General features: G+C 37.9%; 1 protein-coding gene across 4 annotated transcripts in view; it reads right to left on the bottom strand.

Annotated features, from left to right (window-relative positions):
- Nucleotides 1-1,566: 1,566 nt before the first annotated feature.
- The window catches only part of RNF41 (ring finger protein 41), a 39,470-nt gene continuing 19,314 nt past the window's right edge, over nucleotides 1,567-21,722 (bottom strand). For all 4 annotated transcript variants that reach the window (XM_074226392.1, XM_074226391.1, XM_074226390.1 and 1 more), the window contains one exon: nucleotides 1,567-21,020. In XM_074226392.1, the coding sequence (XP_074082493.1) occupies nucleotides 20,669-21,020 (352 nt within the window). In that variant the 3' untranslated portion in view covers nucleotides 1,567-20,668. The remainder of the gene's footprint in view (nucleotides 21,021-21,722) is intronic.

Genomic DNA, 21,722 nt, shown 5'->3' with positions numbered 1-21,722 from the left:
ACTACCTTTGTACAGTACCCCCTCATTCAAATCCAATTCACATGAATATCATGGTATCATCTCCCTGGTGTGTCATGGTCTTCTTTGAGAGTAAAGTATAGGGATGGCTAGGTGGCACAGTGGATGGCGCACTGGCCCTGGAGTCAAGAGGACCTGGGTTCAAATCTGACCTCAGACACTCAGTGACATCCTGGCTGTTTAGCCTTGGGCAGACCACTTAATCACATTTTGCGTTGCAAAAACCTAAAAAAAAAGAGTGAAGGACAAACATTCATTCATTATAAATTTGGTTCAATTCTCTATATCTCTCCATGCTATCTTTCCCCATTTGTACTTTTCTCTTTCCTTTCCTCTTATTCTTCCTCATCAGTGTTTTGTTCCTTTACCCTTTAACCTTTCTTTTAAATTTGAACTTTATTTTCATGTTTACTTTTGCCTTCCCTTTTAGGAATAACTGCCCCCCCCCCCCCCACACACACATATACCTGTAGGGTAGGATAGATTTTTTTTTTCCTTGGGTAGGATAGATTTTTAAACCCATTTGGGAATGTATGTTATTCCCTCTCTGGGCCAAAATCTATTGAGTAGGATTTACTCAGAGATCATATCCTTCCTTCTTTCCCTCTACTATAATAAGTTCTTTGTGCCTCTTCACCTGGTATTATTTATCCATTAATGCTTAGCTTTATCCTAGAATAGTCCTTCTTTTATGTTTTTATTTTTAACCCTGTATTTACATCCCCTTTGTCAAAATATACTCCTTTTAGGTGACCTGATGGAAGTGCTATACTCAGATTAATTGCTTGCTTGCTTGATTGATGAGCAACATTACCTCATGGACACTAAGTACTCTCTCTTCTTCTGTCTTATTAGAAATATACTTCTCAAGAGTCATGTCATGAATCACATCAGTTGATAATCACTTTATATCGTACCCCGGTTTCAAGTACCTTCCTTGGATACACAATCCTCATAAGCCAAAGCATCATGAAAAACAAAATCATTTCATGAACCATTTATACCCTCTCCCCCAGCCTACTCCCTCCAATTGTAGCCAAAGTGTTAAACAAAACAAAATCTCTTCATCGTGTTTTCATGACCAGTCCCTCTAAGTACATTCTCTCCCTCCATCTCTGTAGTACTCTAACCATAGCCCTACAGTCCTCCCCAAACAAAATATCAGGTACATTCTCTCCCATTGTTCCTTTAGCCCCCCAAACCATGGCTTAAGTCATGAACCACTTCTTAATCTCTTTATTTCCAACTATTCTGAGTATGCTCTCATCTTCTGCCCTTATAATACTATAAACCCCTAGGTAGGTATCTAGTAAAGTCACTTCTGATTTAATAATGTATAGAACCTCTAAGTACTCTTAAGTACTAGGCACCCTGAAGGTCTCTCAAGAACTTTACAATTGATTGTAAGGCATGGGAGACACCAGCACAGGACCACCCAGCCTAGGATGCCCTCATCAGAGAAAATGCTGAGTTCTATGAGCAACACAGAATTAACTCAATGGAAATGTGAGATACATTAGTTTAAACACCCCAGGTGTTCATCTGGACTGTTTGTGCCTAACCTGTGGTAGAGCATTCTGAGCTCATATTGGTTTGATTGGCCACAGTTGGATACTGTAATTTGTCTCAAACACAGCAATGTCATTTTGGTCTTCTTCCATAAGGAAGGACAAGAACCAACTGTATCCATATCCTCTAAATACAATTCCTTCAACTATAGTCAACCCTTTAACTATCCTAAGAGAAATACAATTCTTAAGAGTTACAAGTAGTGTTGCTGTATTCCTCCACATATAAGATGCACCTTAATTTTGGGGCCCGAAATTTGAAAAAAAAATTACATAAAGTTATTGAACTCAAGTTTTATTCATCATAAAATTCATACAACTCCTCATAACTGTCAAAACTTTTCATCTAGGAGGCTGAATGAGATGAGCAGAACCAGAAAAAAACGTATACCCTAACAGCAACATGGGAGTGATGATCAATCTTGAAGATTGAATTTTCTGTTCAGTTCTGGTCTTTTTATCAGGAAGTTTTGGAAGTCCTCAGTTTCACTGAACATCCATCTTTTCCCCTGAAAGAATATGTTGAATTTTGCAAGGTAATAAATTCTTAGTTATAATCCAAGGTCCTTTGACCTCTGAAATATCATATTTCAGGCCCTCCAACTTTTTCAATTGAAGATAAGTCCTCTGTAATTTTGATAATGCTTCCTTTGTATTGAAATTGCTTCTTTTTCAGGAGCAGCTAGGTGGCACAGTGGATAGAGTACTGGCCTTGGAGTCCTGAGTATGGGAGTTCAAATCTGGCCTCAGACACTTAATAATCATCTAACCTTGTGGCCTTGGCCAAGTCACTTAGCCCCATTGCCTTGCAAAATCTAAAAACAAAATTGCTTCTTTTTGGCTGCTTGCATTATTCTCTCCTTTATTTGAACATTCTGGAATTTGGCTTTGATAGTCCTATATCCTGGGGTCTCTTTCTAGAAGTATTCTGTGTATTCTTTCAAGGACTATTTTGTCTACTTGATCTATATTTAACAGACACCTTTTTTGATCTAGGTTTTCTGGTAGACTGGGTTGTATTCTCTTTCCAATTGGTCAATTTGAGTTTTAGATGAGTTACATTCTTTTTCCAATTAGTTATTTTTACTTTTATTTATTTGTTTGTTTATTTAAGGCAATGGGGTTAAGTGACTTACCCAATGTCACACAGCCAGGCAGTTATTGAGTATCTATTCCTTTTTTTTTTTAGGTTTTTGCAAGGCAAATGGGGTTAAGTGGCTTACCCAAGGCCACACAGCTAGGTAATTATTAAGTATCTGAGACTGGATTTGAACCCAGGTACTCCTGACTCCAGGGCCAGTGCTTTATCCACTGCGCCACCTAGCCACCCCTATTGAGTATCTGAGACCAGATTTGAACTCAGGTATAACTGACTTCAGGGCTGGTGTTCTATCCATTGCACCAACTAACTGCCCCCAGTCATTTTTACTTTTAAAGGAGTCAATTTCTTTGGTAAAATTTTCATAATTTTCCTGCATAGCTCTTGTCTTTTTTCCATTTTTCTTCCTCCTCTCTTCTTTGGTTTTTAAAATCTTTTTTAAGCTCTTCTATGAGGCTTTGAATTTGAGTCCACTTCATAAATCCTTTTGAGACCTCCCATGTAGATGATTTGTCACTGCTTTCTTCTGAGATAGCATTTTTACTTTATCTAAATAGTGCTTTCTATGGTTAGCACTCTTTTTATTTTTTTGCTCACTTTGATTGTTGAGCTCTGCTCCCTAGGATATATGAAATACAGACCCAAGCTTTTTGTGCTGGGGTTGGGCTTATTACTTGCCAAGTTGTTACTTATGCAGCCCAGGAGTTGCCTATACAAAGGTTTATTTCCTCCTTTATGTTCAGGCTGCCTATGCAGTGGTTTGTTTGCAACCCAGTCCTGTTGCCCCAGTGTTGCTGGGGTTCATACTTTGTCTTCCCTGCTGAGATGCTCTCTAGCTGGGCTGGAACCTGGGCTGCTGTCTAGCAGCCTGGACTGGGCTGCACTGCACTGTGGCTAGAAACCTCCTGATGGTTTCCCTGCTCTCCCACCTTTCTGGGCTCTACCTCCCTTTCCCCTCAAAAAAGAGACCTTCATTGTTGATCCTCCATGATGTTTACAGTTGAAAACTTGTTTGGATCTTCTTTTTTTGGTGGGATCTGTAGCTTTTATGTGTAGAGGCTTCATTTGACATGGTGTAGGGAAAAGCTCCAGGAGCTTGCTAACTTCACATTTCCATCTTGTCAACATCCCAAAGTCTCAGCCTAAGCTTTTTTTAATTATAAAGATTTCATTTGAGTTTTACAGTTTTTCCCCTAATCTTACTTCCTTCCTTCCCCCCACCTGCCACAGAAGGCAATTTGCCAATCTTTACTTTGTTTCCATGGTATACAATGATCCAAATTGAATGTGATGAGAGAGAAAGCATGTCAAGGAAGAAACAAAGTATAAGAGATAGCAAGATCAGACAATAAAATATCAGGTGTTTTTTTTTCTAAATTAAAGGTGATAGTTGGAGCAGCTAGGTGGTGCAGTAGATAGAGCACCGGCCTTGGAGTCAGGATTACCTGGATTCAAATCTGACCTCAGACACTTAATAATTACCAAGCCGTGTGGCCTTGGGTAAGCCACTTAACCCCATTGCCTTGAAAAAAAATCTAAAAAAAAAAAAAGAAAGGTAATAGTCCTTGGTCTTTGTTCCACAGTTCTTTCTCTGGATATAGATGGTATTCTCCATTGCAGACAGCTCCAAATTGTCCCTGATTGTTGCACTGATGGAATGAGCAAGTCCATCAAGGTTGATCATTGCCCCCATGTTGCTGTTAGGGTGTACAATGTTTTTTTGGTTCTGCTCAGCTCGCTCAGTATCAGTTCATGCAGATCCTTCCAGGCTTCCCTGAATTCCCATTCCTTCTGGTTTCTAATAGAACAATAGTGTTCCATGACATACATATACCACAGTTTGCTAAGCCATTCCCCAATTGAAAGACATTTACTTGATTTCCAATTCTTTGCCACCACAAACAGGGTTGCTATAAATATTTTTGTACAAGTGATGTTTTGACCCTTTTTTCATTATCTCTTTAGGGTATAGACCCAGTAGTGGTTATTGCTACATCAAAGGGTATGCATATTTTTGTTGCCCTTTGAGCATAGTTCCACATTGCTCTCCAGAAAGGTTGGATGAATTCACAGCTCCACCAACAATGTAAAAGTGTCCCAGATTTCCCACAACCCTGCCAACAATGATCCTTTCTGGTCACGTTGGCCAGTCTGAGAGGTGTGAGGTGGTACCTCAAAGAAGCTTTAATTTGTATTTCTATAATAAGTAATGATTTAGGACAATTTTTCATATGACTATGGATTGCTTTGATCTCCTCATCTGTAAACTGCAATTGGGGAATGTCAGACTATGTTTTAACATTTGCTCTTTAGGGGTCCAGAATGAGGTTTTAGGTGAGCTGAAGCATTAGGGGAAAGAAACTTTTCTTCTGAGAGGTAGCGTCTGTGCCTCAGAACTAAAGTTGGTTCAGCTGCATGCTGGGTCTAGAGCAGAGGGCTCCCTGAGTAGAGAAGGGAGGGCCATCAGACCTGGAGTACTGGTGGGACTCAGAGGACTGGGTTTCTCTGTCTAGACTCTCCTCAGTTTTCTGCTTGGACTCAGCTGAACCTTGGAGTTCAGGAGAATGTTATATTAAAAGCTACCAATTAGACCTGAAGATGCTCTCTCCCTTTGTATCGAATTCCAATTAGATTTCAGAATTTTTACCTGGAATTCTGACTAAATGGTTGCATTTTCCCCAGGATTTGAAATTCTGCAGGCCCTGGTAAGAATCCTCTAGGGGACTTGACCTCTGGAGTTAATTGGCTGAGTATCAAATACAATCAGCACTTAGTGGAACAAGGATGATTAAAACAGCATCAAAGGTAATCATCTTGGGAGTGGCTAAGGTGGTGCAGTGGACAAAGCACTGGCCCTGGAGTCAAGAGTACCTGGGTTCAAATCTGGCTTCAGACACTTAATAATTACCTAGCTGTATGGCCTTGGGCAAGCCACTTAACCCCAATACCTTGCAGAAAAATTAAAAAAAAAAAGGTAATCATCTTGGCATATTATTCACAATAAATACACACCAATGATACATATAGTAGACATAGCATTTAACCATCATTTAACAAGTTGCTTCAATGATTACATGTTTAAATTACACGTAGGACATGGTATATGTACTGTGACAGCAATACATGGATATCCACAGAACACAAGCAAATTATGCAAACAGCAAAGTGAAGGCCAAATGATATTGGTGGCTCTACAAATGAACAAAATAGGAAGAAAAAGATTTGTAAAGAAACATACAGTATTAATAATTACTTAGCTGTGTGGCCTTGGGCAAGCCACTTAACCCCATTGTATTGCAAAAAAAACCCCAACATACAGTAAAACTGAATAGTTAGGCAAATGCAACCACAACATATTCATGATACTAATACAAGAGAAAATAAACACAAGGAAAAACACAATAACATGAAATACTTGCTGTATAAACATAATTATCACATGACTATTATATTGTACCCATTTACCTCTTTCACCTGGTAATACGTCAGCTTTGTCACTGGTCAAAGAGTTGTAGCTCTCTTACTGAATTAAATGCCCCTATCACAGCTCTAGATGGGTATTCTTTGAGGACTAACAGCTCTGGTGTGAGGGTTGCAGAGCTCTTTTCAGAGCTCCTCCTCCACCTTCAGTGTCCACCTGATTCACCCAGTTCTCATCTGTGGCTCCAAAAAGCTGTAGCACAAGCAGCAGCCACATCCACTTACTGTCATCTTGGTAAATGGGCTAAACCAATTTGAGGATAACTGACAAGCTTTCTTGGTTGTAAAAATATATTTGAACTCCTTTCTGTATATCTGTAGGATTTTTTTTCTTTCAATGTGGAAGCTCTGGATTTTGTCTATGATATTCCTTGAACTTTTTCTTCTGAGTTTTATTTTTGATTTATTTTGTTTTAGGAGATGATTGATGGATTCTTATTATTTTTTTGATACAAATAAACTGGGTAATTTTCACTTATGATTTTTTGAAATATAGACACCAGCTTTTTCACCCCCAAAATTATGGGTGTCATTGGAGTACATGAATTATCTCTCCTTGATATGTTTGCCAAGTCAATTTTTTTACATCTTATATCTCATGATTTTTTTCTGTTTTCAAATTTTGATTTTGTTTTAACTTTTCTGTTTTTAGGGTTTTTTGCAAGGCAGTGGGGTTAAGTGGCTTGCCCAAGGCCACAGCTAGGTGGTCTAACATTTCTTATTGCCACCTTGAGTCATTGAGCTTTCTTTGGACTAATCTAGTTTTCAGAGCTTTCCTTGAGTAAGGTTTCCATTTGAAACAATTTATTCCTTCAAATTCTTTCCCCCAGAGCTTGTATTGCATCTCTTAGTTACTTGTAGATAATCTTCCTGCATAGTTAAAAATTACTTTCCAGAAATTACAAACTTTGTAGGGACTAAGGAAAACAGGCCCAATAATGCTCTATTGGTGAAACTGTAAAATGAAACTATTCTGGAAAGTAATTTTGAACCAAGTAAAAAAAAATTATTAAATTGTGCATATCTTTTGACCTAGTAATACCATTACTACTCCTTTATCTTTTTTAATTTTATCTTTCCAATTACATGTGAAAATAGTTTTCAACATTATATATAGATATATCTATCTACCTATAATTTTTTTAGGGTTTTTTTTTGCAAGGCAAATGGGGTTAAGTGCCTTGCCCAAGGCCACACAGCTAGGTAATTATTAAGTGTCTGAGGTCAGATTTGAACTCAGGTACTCCTGACTCCAGGGCCGGTACTCTATCCACTGTGCCACCTAGTTGCCCCCAACATTATATTTTTCCTAAAATTTTGAATTACACTTTTGCTGCCTTCCTTTCTTATCTCCCTCCTCTCTATGACATTCAGTAATTTTTTTTGTTTAAAGAAAGATTTTATTTTGAATTTTGCAATTTTTCCCCCATTCTTGCTTCCCTCCCCACAGAAGGCATTCTGTTATTCTTTACATTGGTTCCATGTTATACATTGATCTCAGTTGAATATGGAGAAATCATATCCTTAAGGAAGAAAAATAAAGTATGAGATAGTAAAATTATAATAATATAGTGGGGTTTTTTTCTAATTTGACAGTAGTAGTCTTCACTCTTTGTTCAAAGTCCATAATTCTTTCCCTGGATACAGATGGTATTCTCCATTGCAGATGGCCCAAAATTTTCTCTGGTTGTTGCACTGAAGGAGTGAGCAAGTACATCAAGGTTGATCGTCACCCCCATTTCAATAATGTTTTATATACATGTATAAAATCATGTTCACAACATTTCAATATTAATAATGTTGCAAAAGAAGAATCAGAAAAAATGTCAATTTTAAAAAGTTAAAGTAGTATGATTTGATCTGCATTTAGATTCTATAGTTTTTCTCTGGATGTAGAGGATATTTTCCATCACAAGTCTTTTAGAATTGTCCTTTGCTCATTGAATTGCTGGATTATAGTTGATTAACACACAAAGTTGCTGATAATGTGTGCAATATTCTGGTTCTGTTCACTTCACTCAACTTTAGTTTATGCAAGTCTTACCAAATTTTTCTGAAATCCACTAGCTTATGATTTCTTACAGAACAATACTATTCCATCACATTCATATACCACAATTTGTTCAGTCATTCCCCAATTGATGGGCATTCCCTCAATTTCCACTTCTTTGTCACTACAAAAAAGAGCTGCTATAAGTATTTTTTATATATGAATCTTTTCCCCTTTTTAAATTATCTCATTGGGATACAGTCCTCATAGTGGTATTACTGGATCAAAGCATATGCACAGTTTTATTGCCCTTTGGTCATATTTCCAAATTGTTCTCCAGAATGGTTGGATCAGTTCACAAGTCCACCAATTAGTGTCCCAGTTTTCTCACATTCCCTCCAACATTGATCGTTTTCCTTTTTTTTGTCATTTTAGCCAATCTGATAGTTATAGGTGGTACCTCAGAGTTGTTTTAATTTATATTTATCGAATCAATAATGGTTGAGTACTTTTTTTTGTTTTAGGTTAGTTGTTTTTTTTTTTGCAAGGCAAGTTGCCCAAGGTCACACAGCAAGGTAATTATTAAATGTCTGAGGGCTGGATTTGAACTCAGGTCCACCTGACTCCAGGGCCGATGATCTATCCACTGCACCATCTAGCTGCCAAGTATTTTCTCATATGGTCATAGATAGTTTTAATTTCTTCATCTAAAAACTGCCTATTCATAGTCTTTGACCATTTATCAATAGGAAAATGAGTTATATTCTTGAAAATTTGACTCAGTTCTCTATACATTTTAAAAATAAGTCCTTTATCAGAAACACTAGCTGTAAAAATTGTTTCCCAGTTTTCTGCATTCCTTCTAATCTTGGTTACTTTGTTTATATTTATATAAAACTTTTTTAATCAAAATTATCTATTTTGCATTTTATAATATTTCTAGTTTGGTCATAAATTCTGTTCTAATTAACTTGTACTATCACCCTTTAAGTCTAAATCACTTCAACCTTATCTTGGTATAGGATCTGAGATGTTGATCTATGCAAAGAATTAGAAATTGAGGGGATGCTTATCAATTGGGGCATGATGGAACAAGTTACAGTATATGAATGTGATGGAGTACTATTTCTCTGTAAGAAATGAGTGAGGGGCAGCTAAATGACACAGTGGAGAGAGTACAGGCCCTAGAGTCGGAAGAACCTGAGTTCAAATCCAGCTTCAAACATCTAGTACTTACTTAGCTGTATGATCTTGGGCAAGTCACTTAACTGCATTGCCTGGAAGGATTTGCATGAACTGATACTAAGCAAAGTGAACAGAACCAGGAGAACACTGTACAATTCACAACAATATTGTGAGATGATCAACCATAACGGACACAGCTCCTCTCAGCAGTTCAGTGATCAAGGACACTCTTGAGAGATCTGTTATGGAAAATTCCATCCACATCCGGAGGAAAAAACTATGGAGTTTGAATGCAGAGCAATGATTACTATGTTCACTTTTTAAAACTTCTCTTTTATTATTTTTCTTATTTTTTTCCTACTTAATTCTAATTCTCCTTTCACAACATGACTAATATAGAAATAGGTTAAACATGTTCACATATAATCTCTATTTGATTGTTTGCTGATATGGGAGGGGGAGGGTAGAAAGGGTGGTAGAGAAATGTGGAATTCCTTCCCTCACAACATGTTTAATATGGATCTATGTTTAACATGGTTGTAATTGTACAGCTTGATCTTACTGTCAAAGGGAGGGGGTGGAATGGGAAGGAGGGAGAAAAATGTAAAACTCAAAATCTTGCAAATAAAAATATTGGTAAAAACTACTGTGGCATGTAGTTAGAAAAACAAATAGATAAAATATTTAAAAAAGAAAAATGTGGAATTCAAAAGCTTGCAAAAGGATGAATATTGAAAACTATCTTTGCATATAATTGAAACAAATAAAAAAATAAAAAACAAAAGATGTTGGTCTATACCTAGTTTCTGCCATACTATTCTCATTTTCTCAGCAATTTTTGTCAATTAGTGAGTTCTTAGCCTAGAAGCTAGTCTTTGAATTTATCAAACAATAAATTACTAGTCATTTTCTACTGTTTTTGTTTATTTTTTATTTTTGCAAGACAATGGGGTTAAGGGGCTTGCCCAAGGCCACACAGCTAGGTAATATTAAGTGTCTGAGGTAGGATTTGAACTCAGGTACTCCTGACTCCAGGGCCAGTGCTCTATCTATTGTGCCACCTAGCTGCCCCTCTACTGTTTCTTTTGAACCTAATCTATCCAAATGATTCACCACTCTTCTTAGCCAGTATCAAACAATTTTGATTATTGTTGCTTTATAATCTTAGATCTGAGGATACATTCCATTGCATTTTAAAAAAAATTCCTTGATGTTCTTGATCTTTTGTTCCTTCCAGATGAATTTTGTTACTATTTTTTCTAGTTCTATAAAATAATTTTGGGTAGTTTGGTTGATATGACACTGAATAAGTAAATTAATTTAGGTAGAATTGTCATTTTTTATTATATTAGTTTGGCCTACCCATGAGCAATTGACATTTTTCCAATTATTTAGATTTGACTTTGTGTTTTTTAATTGTGTTCATATAGTTTCTGAGTTTATTTTGGCAAGCAGACTACCAAGTATTTAATTGTTGTCAATAGTAACCTTAAATGGAATTTCTCTTATGTCTTGCTTCTGTGCTCTATTTGGTAATATAAAGCTGTTTCTTTATTTGGGTTTTATATCCTGAAACTTTGCTAAAGCTGTTGTTTCAAGTAGTTTAATAGTTGATTTTCTAGGATTCTCTAAGCATATCATTATATTATGTGCAAAGAGTGAGTTTTGTTTCTTCATTGCCCATTCTAATTCTTTCAATTTCTTTTTCTTCTCTTATTGCTAAAGTTAACATTTCTGGTACAATATTGAATAATAGGGTGACAGGCAACCTAATCTTATTAGAAGCTCATCTCCATAATATATAATGCTTGCTGATAGTTTTAGATAGATATGCTTTCCATTTTAAGGAAACTCCATTTATTCCTATGTTCTCTAGTGTTTTTAATAGGAATTTTGCCATAGGCTTTTTCAGCTCTATTGAGATAATCATATGATTTCTGTTAGATTTATTACTGATATGGTCAATTTTGCTGATTGTGTTTCTAATACTGAATTATTCCTGATTTCCTGTTTAATCCAACCTGATCATAAGTGCATTATCCTAGTGATAAATTGCTATAATGTATTTGCTAATATTTTATTTAAAGTTTTTGCATCAATATTTATTAGGGAAATTTAGTCCTATATCTTGAAGAGATTTTTAAAGAGGAAAGGGATGTACAAAAAATATTTTAAGTTTTTTTAGTGGTAGCAAAGAACTAGAAATTAAGGGGATACTCATCAGTTGGAGGAAATGACAATTATGTTATGAATCTAATGTAATATTAATATTTTATATTATCAAAAGGAAATATTTTTAATATATAGCACACTGCCCAGTACATAATAGGACCTTTAAAATGCTTGTTTCCTTCTTTCAAAAAAAAGATAAAGATGGTTTTAGTGAAACCTAAGATTTTTATGAATCAATGCTGAATGAAGTGAGCAAAAACAACTTAATTTTCTATGTGATAAATATAAAAATTTATATTAAATTATACATAAACAAAATAAGAAATTCTAAAAGTCCATATAATGATCAAGAAAGATTCCAGGAGAACCATAAAACCATCACCTGCCTTCTGAAAGAGGAATGAGCTTAGGATACAGACTAAGAGACATTTTTTCTAGATGTAGACAAGGGACAATGAAGGAATTTGTTTTTCACCACCACCTGTATTTGTTACAAGACTTTGTTTTTTGTTTGTTTTCCCTCCCAATGTGGGAGGGGATGGATGGAGTAGAAGGGGTGGAGGGGGAGAAAGGGAATAAGGAAAGAAAACAGCATTCCAAAATAGTTGGACAAATTCCTAGTATCACCAACACTGAATTGTGTCTGTTTTCTTGCAGCCCCCCCCCCCCCTTTAAATGTTTTTGCAAGGCAATGGTGTTAAGTGGCTTGCCCAAGGCCACACAGCTAGGTAATTATTAAGTGTCTGAGGCCAGATTTGAACTCAGGTACTCCTGACTCTAGGTCCAGTGCTCTATCCACTGTTCCATCTAGCTGCCCCTCTTGCAGCCCTTTAAGATTCATCATTTTCCATTTTTTTTGTGAGCTTTCTTAAACTAATAGTTGAGAGTTCATCACCTATCAAGAAGTAACATGTTTCAACATGAGTCTTCTTGAATCCTAGATGGTCATTACTACCAGAGTTCCTAAGTATGTGAGAATGTGTATGACTTTCCAATATTGTTGCTATTGTGTAAATTATTCTGGGTTTCTTTGAAAACACACCCTTCATCATTTGTTACAATATTTTCTGTGATCCTATCACTTTTTTAGTCATGAACTAAATTTTTCTTATCTCTAAAGCTATGAAACAAAATTTCTTCCTTGTTCTTTTGATTCACTTGTTTTGGTTTGTTTGGTTTTTTGCAAGGCAATGGGGTTAAGGCCCACAATAGGAACTATTTATCTAGATAACAAAGGGATGGAAATCAGACCCCCATAAGATATGCAAGGCCAGCACAGAAGAAAATAAAATTGATATAAAATTTTTCTAATATTTCTACTTCATTCTCCCCTTTAACAATTCAGTATCAAATTTATTTAGGAGTTGGGATGAAGATTTCTTCTTAAATTTTTTTCCAGAAAATAGGAGTAGAGCTGTACCTGCTAGCAGATCCAGTTTGAAGAAAAGTTGAGGTGCAACCAGAAATCAGCTGAAGCTGCATCCAAGTGATCCACCTATTCTTTAGAATTGTTAGTTTTCAATTATTTTTTAGTCTCTGCTTCAAAGGCCTTTTATCGAATGCTATTTTTATTGCATGATGATCAGAAAAAGATACATCTATTATGTCTGCTTTTCTCCATTTGTGAGGCTTTTATACCCTAACAAGGTCAATTTTTATGAAGGTGTCATACATAATTTAGAAATAAGCAAATTTCTTTCTATTCCCATTCAATATTTTACATAAGTCTAAATTTTTAAAGATTATGTTCACATTCTTGATTTTAGATATTATTGAGATTTAAGGTAAATGAGGTTCCCCACTATTATAGCTGTACCTCTACTATTTTTACATAACTCTTTTAAGAATTTAGATATTCTAGTAGTAACATAGGAATGCTTATGGTTTATATAGATTTATTTTGTAACTAGCAAGTTTGCTGAATCTATTGTTTCCATTTTCTGTTCTAAGTAAACTATCATCTCCAAGTGATAATTGGTTCCTCTTTGCCTGTACTTCATAATTACCTTTATTTCTCTCTTGTATTATTAATATAGTGAGCAAAGGTGAAATAGTAGAGGTATTAATGAATATCTTTGCTTAACTTCTGATTTCCAATGTGGAAAAATATCTTTAAATTTTCTTAAATATATATATACATATACATATACATATACATATATATATATATATATATATATATATATATATATATATATATATGTTTGTTTTTGAGTTTCATCCAACTCCAACTCCACAGACCACTGCATACTAGAACTGTCCATGGTGTTTCCTTGCCAAAGATTCCCGAGTGGTTTGCCATTTCCTTCTCCAGTGGATTAAAAGATTGACTTCCCCAGGGTCAAGATTTGAACTGTCTTCATTCCAGGCCCAATGCTCTATCCACTGAGCCAACAGCTGTCCCTTACATTTGCCTGTATGAATTACTATATAAAGGAAAAATGTGTTCATTACAGTGATTTCTACTGTCTTTAACAAAAATGCTTTGGATTTGAACAAAGCCTTTTTAGCATCTAGTGATATATTCATATGGTTTTATTTATATTAACATGACTTATTAAAATGTGGGAAAGTCAGTGTAGTTTCAATAAACATTAAGACTTTTTAAATAAAATCCAACCTGGTCAGTTTGTAATCTTCCTAAGATGTTGCTATAGTCTATTTGCCTATAGTTCATCACGAATGTTGGTCTATAATTTTCTTTTTCTGCTTTCTCCCTGGTTTAGATGTGAGGACTTTATATTTATGTTTGTCCTTTGTTTTTGAAGATTGTTATGATTATCAGGGAAGATTGAATTTGAATGGGGGGGGTACTATCCTATCAACTGCCTCACTTTCTCTTCTAGAGCCATTGGGTCACTGAACCCAATATGAATCAGGACTGGAGATAGCCATGGATGCAAGGCAATCAGGGTTAAGTGATTTGTCCAAGGTCACAGCTGCTAAATGGCCACATTTGAACTCAAGTCCCCCTGACTTCAGAGCCAGCACTCTACCCACCACACCACTTAGCTGTCCATTTTTCTAAGTCTTTCCCCTTATTTCTGCCAATTCACATTACATTGGAATTATTCCTTGAATATTTGACAGAATTCAATTGTAAAACCCATCTGACTCTTGTTGCCCCCCCCCCACTTTTGCAGTTTGTGAGTATTCAACCATTTTATACATTTTCACTTTGTTTTCAAGTTCAGAGAGTTCTGGAAAGTTTTTGTAACTGCTTGAAATTTGGGGAGAGGGGGAATGTAGTGAAAGACTAGTTACCTGAGGATGGGTCACAATTTTCAGATAGTGAGATAATTCTTAGATCACCTTTCTCTTTAACCTGTTTTGGAGGTCAGTTTTAAGTACCCCCCCCACACACACACACATTTCAAGTCTCATTAAATAACCTTGTTTGGCTATTACTCAGAGCTTAAAATTTTTAGTTTTCTACTATTCTGAGATGTAAGATTTCATTGTCATTCTTTCCTCTCTAGCTCATCTTTTTTGTCTTGTGTTTCATTTTCCCCAAGTATTTGTAATCTTTATATCCAGTAGTTTTTCCTGAAGCTTTGGTTAGACTTATAGGGTCATTGTTTACCCTATGGGCATAATCCATCTCAGTCCAAGGGAATTAACAGGGCCGGGGGATGGGGCAGCATAAGAGGATCCATGCTTAACTTGTATACTTTTCCTTAACTCCTGAATGGCACAGGAAGGGCAAGTTTACACTCTCTTCCTTCAAAGGGATCTTGCACTGCTTTTGTTATGTACTCTGCTTTAGGCCTCCTTGTCATAGGGTTCTAGGAAGAGAAGTTTGCATTAGGCTGACTTCAGTCTTTTCCCCATACTAATGGATTTTCTTCACCTGGTTTCAGGATCACACTAACTGGTCTTTGAGAACTTTTTACTAATTAGCGAGATCTGAATCTGTTCAGTTCCCCTGAGGCTTTGTGCAGATATTTCTACAGACTTCTCTACTTCAGAGCTCCCTCAAAATTCCAATAGTCCTTCTGTGTACCCCTAGGCTGAGTGGAGTCAAGATGTGATTTTCCATATTTTCCTGCACAAGGTACATTTTAAACTTTTACTGGGTTGTTTTGCAGAGGATCTGGGATCCTCTGGGTCCTAGTCTACAACCATCTTGCTATAATTCCCTCTGCAGAGTTCAAATTTTATAACTGTTTTCTAGGTCATTAAAAAAATGACCTCATTATGATTTTTCAGTCTTGACTTTTTTTTATTATCTTGTAATTATTTGCTCCACAATATTTTTCAGTCCTCCAGTAATGTTTTTCATGTTTTCAGTCCCTTATTCCCTAAGAGCTTTATCAATAAATTATTTCATTTCAGCTCAATTTCTGAAATTCACCCTTAGTCATTTTATCTTCAGGGGTTCTAGTACTGTTTTGATTCTCTTGGAATTCTTTTCCTCCTAACTCCCAGGGCCAGTGCTCTATCCACTGCACCACCTAGTTGCCCCACCTCTTGTCATTCTTAAACCAAATTCTATTAGCATTTTTTTCTATTTGTCTTAAATCTCAGTTCCTGAATTAGGATTTTGTGCTAGGATCAAGCTCTGCCCCTTAACACCATCTAGGATGGCATAGCTGGGTTTCGGTCCCTGCCCCTTAACACCATCTAGGATGGCATAGCTGGGTTTTGGTCCCATCTCCTCTGCTGCTGTCCCAGAGTAAGGGCACTACTGCACCAAGATAATAATAGGTCCTGTTCAAACCTTTGAACCTAAGTCAATTCTCCAGCCTATGGGTCACCAATCAGAAGGTCACATTAGCTTCCACCACCTTCCCTGGTACAGCATCAACCAGGAAAATGTGCTGGCTTCAGGCCCTGGTCCCTCCCCGGATCAGGATGTTTGTAGACTTCAGGCAATTTCCTAGTGTAGTCCTGGAATGAATAAATATATTCACTGCTGTTTCTCTGGTTTTATGGAATCTGTGTTTCATCAGAAGCTTTTTTATTGTCCCTGAGACATTTCTCAGGAGAGCTTAGCTTACTTTCACACACTGTAATCTTTGCTAGAAGACCCAGGCCTTTAAAGCTAGCTCTCTGCCTCCTAAGAGATTAATACTTGTTCACTTCTTAACCATCTTCAGTATTTCCCCCATACACTTAGTGCACTTCCCCCCACCCCCAAATAAAATCTTTATTAAATAGGTTTTTTTTTTTGCAAGGCAAACAGGGTTAAGTGGCGTGCCCAAGGCCACACAGCTAGGTAATTATTAAGTGTCTGAGAATGGATTTGAACCCAGGTACTCCTGGCTCCAGGGCCGGTGCTCTATCCACTACACCACCTAGCCGCCCTAGATAGGGTTTGTTTTTTTTTTTTTGCAAGGCAATGGGGTTAAGTGGCTTGCTCAAGACCACAAAGCTAGGTAATTATTAAGTGTCTGAGGCTGGAGTTGAACTCAGGGACTCCAGACTCCAGGGCTGGTGGCTCTATCCACTGTACCACCTAGCCACCCCCAAATACAATCTTGAGTGTTATGGGGAATACCTTGGTTTTTTCAAACACATTTTAGTCTTCATCCTAGTCCATCAGACCTTTATGTCCTTATGCCTGAATTACAGTAACCTAACTTTATGTCCATCTCATTTCTCCATTTCTCTCAGTTCTTGAATTATAATTTCCTATTAGTTTAAATCCAAACCTGAGTTTAGCATTCAAGTTCTACTACCAACTTTCCCCCCAAACAATTGGACTTCAAAGCAAGGCTATATGCATCATTTGTTCCTTGCTCAGTAGTAATGACTTTTAGAGTCCCTTCTTGATAAATTTCTCCTCCTTTTATGTATGTGTATAAATATATATTCACACATACATATCTCCCCCTTCAAATACTAAGGGATGGGGGTCTTTGGGATATAGCTCAAGCCTCTAAAAGGCTTTTAAAATACCCTTAGAATTAACTCACATTTATTAATAACTTACATTGTAAACCATAAAACCTGTTCAGGTTTACAAAGCACATTCCTCACAACAACCCTGTGAGGTAGGCAGTGCAAGTATCATTTCTGATTTGCAGATTAGGAAAATGAAGCCCAGTTAGGTTCAGTGATTTTCCCAAAGGGTCACTCAGCTAGAAAGTATCAAAATTAGCTGATGAACTCAATTTCAATGACCACAAGCCTCTTCACACTTATAAATGCAATGTCTTACAATCATTTTCCATAGTGCCTCCCAAATGTCTAATTGCTTTGTGCCCCCATGGACAAAAATTGACTTTTTTGATAAATCTTTACAAACTGAGCTATACTGGTCTTAAGCCAACAAACTCAAGTCTCCCTTAAAAAAAAAGTCAAACTATTCATTTACCAGTTTAGGCTTCAAAAAAATTGGGGGGGGGGTAGATGAGGGAAGGAGATACTCTAAGAAGATAGTATTGAATAGTATTCCAAAGACTTTTCCACAAGTTGTGAAGCCAATTCTGACAGTCTTTTGATCAATAGCACCCTCACTAGAAAGTCATTCCTGCTCCTGACCCATTATCACATTGAAGGAACAGCTTGGTCGCAACATTTTGGTCACCTCATCTAAATTTATGCACTGTAGCACCAAGAATTTGGAACATTGTTCAGAGAAGGATAGGACTTGGAATTTCATTAGTAGCAGGAACTCCTGCATAAGGACACTTACTACCAATGCACATCAGGCCCTTTCCTGGCAAATCTAAACCTTAGCTGTCTAGAACACTGAGACCTTAGCCCAGGTCACATTGCCAGCACTAATTCACAGAGCCAGTCTGTACAGCTGTAAGGCCAGCTCTACTGAGTAAAATCACACTCCTCCTAGGAATAGTTACTATTTATTGTATTCTCAGGTTGCCCCTTCATTCCATAAGACAAATCAGATAAGTGAATGGGGTAATAATTTCCTTTAGTATAGAAACTAGGTGACAGAAAGGGGAGAAGTTTCCAAGGTATCAGAGACAGGAAGAATGTCAAGATAGGATTTGAGGCTTTGGATATACAATTCACAGCTAAAAACAAGGGGATTGGTTGGAGGTAAAGATAGGAGTTTGTGCTATAAAGATGTGGTTGACAAAAAAGGGAATTAAGCCCCCCCATGCCACCCACATACACACTCTTCCTCCCCCCTCCAAAAAAAAGGTTTGACTTTTAGAAACTTATACACTGAGGCAAAAGCAGATTATAAAGAAAAGATGTAATGAACATCATTTAAAAAAGGGGGAAAAAAGAGGGCAGAGAAGAAACCCTGGTAGAAAGGTTGAATTAAGAATCTGCTGAGTAAAAGGTTTATTATGAATGTAGTCAATACCATGAAACACACACAGCCAGAACCTGAAGACACCAGTGTGAAGGGTAGAGACTGCCCAAATCAGACTTCCAGATTATTTTGGGGTTTCAGGAGGAAAAGGGCAATTTTGGGGGTCTGATCCTAGGAAACTTACCAGGTCCAATAATTACACCTGATAGAGAAGCTTTTCTCTAATTTCTGAGCTCCTGATAGGAGCTAGAACACATGCCTGTCCTGTCCAGTTCTAGAGGTGCCCCAAACAGGGAGATATTCACCAACTGCAAGCAGGCCTACACAGAAAGTTCCAAAGAGAAGACAGAAACCAAATGGATATGGAAGGACAGACCTCAAGCTGTGACTCAAGCACAAACAAAACAAACTGTGCACCCCACTGGCTTCCAAGCAACCAGTGTGAGAGCTGCCCTGGAAGACCATCTTGAACTAACCAATGACAAAGGGGGTATAGCAGTTTGCCTAAACCCAGCCCCACAACTCAGGGAGAAGAAAAGCTTGTCTACAAAATTAATACTATAAACAAACCCCAAAGAATTTCGGGGTGAGAAGGCCAGCAGCTCCAGTTTTCCAAAAGGCAGACATATATTGGTCTTTCAATAGATCTTGATGGGAGTCAGAGAAAAGATTAATCTGGCATATTAGGAATGGGGGAAGACACAACATAGCTCTCATCATTCAAGGGCCACCTATACTCAAGCAAAAAATTAAGACGTAATTAGGGGGAAAAACAGCCCCCCCATCCCAACCCTTACAAGATGATTTCCCACAAAAAGAACAGCAAAAGAATAATGTTTTTAATTCTTGTGGGTTTGGGAGAGAAGAGTTTGGTGAGATGAGAAAAAAGGTTTAGTTTTTTGGTCTTTTGGAAGAGCAAAAAAAAAGGAAAGAAAAATAGATGAAAATTTAAAAAAAAGAAAAAATAATGTAAATAAATTAAACATCCAACACTTGGCTGAGTGGAGAATGGAAGAGGCCAGAGGTGGCTCACTCTTTTTAAACAAAAAAGTTGCCTAATGGGAAAAAATACAAAACAGAACAAAACCCGGAAGCAAATTACCAAAAATATGAACCACAATCACAAGGGAGGGAGAGGGGGTATCTGGGAACTACCATTGACCTATCTATAAAGGACATCAGCCCACCCCATTTTGGCAAAGGCCAGACATGGAAAGGGGCTCTTTCCTGGCACCCCCTCCCCTCAAACTCTTAGAACCCATCATTCTATTTATGAAAAGGGGGAACGGAAGAGAGGCTCAGCTGACCCATTAGTACCCACTCCACCACCCATTTAGCTAAAACCTGCCCCTCACCATCCCCAAAGGTGGGAAGATTCCTACTTGGCAAAAGAGGTCATAAGCACCATCCTCACCCCAACCCCAGCCAGCAGCACTGATCAGTTCTGTTTGGCATCTCTTACCACTTCTAGATCTTTTCTTCTGACCTTGACTCCCCCTTCAGATTTCCCCATCAATTCTGCTGAAGACCAGAATGCCTACCTGCTCCAACCCCTTGGTTTGGGGTGGTACTATACCTCACCCCTCTCCTCTAGGGGCAAAGTATGCTTTTGTTCCTTTTGCAAACATCGGGACCCAGGGGAAGTAGAGGTAGGGACCCTTCCAATTAACTGAAAATGTACAGAATTTTAGGAGGGGGGAGGGAAAGGAAGTAAGAGTAATAGCATCCATATCTGGATCTCCCTCTCGGGCACAAGGGGATAGAGGTATGAGGGAGGAAGAAACTAATGCCCTGGGGCACTTTTAGTGCCAGGAGATTGAGAAACTGGGGCTTGAATATAGGCAACTGGGGGTGAGAGGGACATGCCCAGTGGAGTGGTGGGGTTTTCAGGTTTCCTTCTTGATTTATAGTCTTGCTGTGGTTTCCTAGATTTCCTCCACGCCGTGTGCAAATATCATGACAAGCCCTGGTTCCTGCACCATGTCATCACCCATGTGCTGGTTCTCGCAGGCCATGACCACCACTGCCTGCTTGCCAGGGATACGTTTGGCTACATAGTTCTCATAGTAGCGTCGGTTCATCTGACGTGTCTCTAGTGTGGCCAGGCCCTGGGGCCAGCTTCGCTCATGAGCATTTTCAATCAGCTCATTGACTATGGAGGCTGGACAGCCACTCTCCACCAGAGAGCGCTTGATGACTGCTTGCAGAACAGCATCCGGCGTGGAGATCATGCCACCCCAGCGTGTCACCCGTGCTGGCTGCAGGGAGTTGACCCACCTGTGTGGAGGGTAATTGAGGAAATCACTCTAGCTCCCCTCCTCCCATCCTGGGCTGCCCTGGACATTATGTAAATTTTTAAACATGGACATAACTTCTCTGTGTCTATATTCCCCCGTCTGTAAAATAAGGACAAAAGCACCCGCCATCACCTTTACTGTGAGAAACAAATGAGATGTGCAAAACATTTTTTAAAATAGTAACATAGGGGCGGCTAGGTGGCATAGTGGATAGGGGTGGCTAGGTGGCATAATGGATAAAGCATCGGCCCTGGAGTCAGGAGCACCTGGGTTCAAATCCGGTCTAAGACACTTAATAATTACCTGGAATTACCTAGCTGTGTGGCCTTGGGCAAGCCACTTAACCCCCTTTTCCTTGAAAAAAAAAAAGGTAACATAAATGTGAGCAATATGTGCAAGGCTTAGCTTTGTGTGTTGATTCCTTCTTTCCAAACCTGATTCAGTAAAAATGCTTTACCTCTCCTGATTTCCTCAACCCCTTAACTTTTTTCCAAATATTAAATTTTCAGATCTAAAATGGAACCTTAATCAAAATATTCACTCTCATTTGTGCTCAGGATGCATTTTAAACATTAAGCTGCTATTCTTGGGGTTTTTTTTAAGGTTGTTTTTTTTTGTAAGGCAATCGGGGTTAAGTGGCTTGCCCAAGTGTCTGAGACTGGATTCGAACCCAGGTACTCCT

The sequence above is a fragment of the Macrotis lagotis genome, chromosome 2, assembly GCF_037893015.1.
Source record: "Macrotis lagotis isolate mMagLag1 chromosome 2, bilby.v1.9.chrom.fasta, whole genome shotgun sequence".
Taxonomy (NCBI): Eukaryota; Metazoa; Chordata; class Mammalia; order Peramelemorphia; family Peramelidae; genus Macrotis; species Macrotis lagotis.
This window is presented reverse-complemented; position numbering and strand designations above follow the sequence as displayed.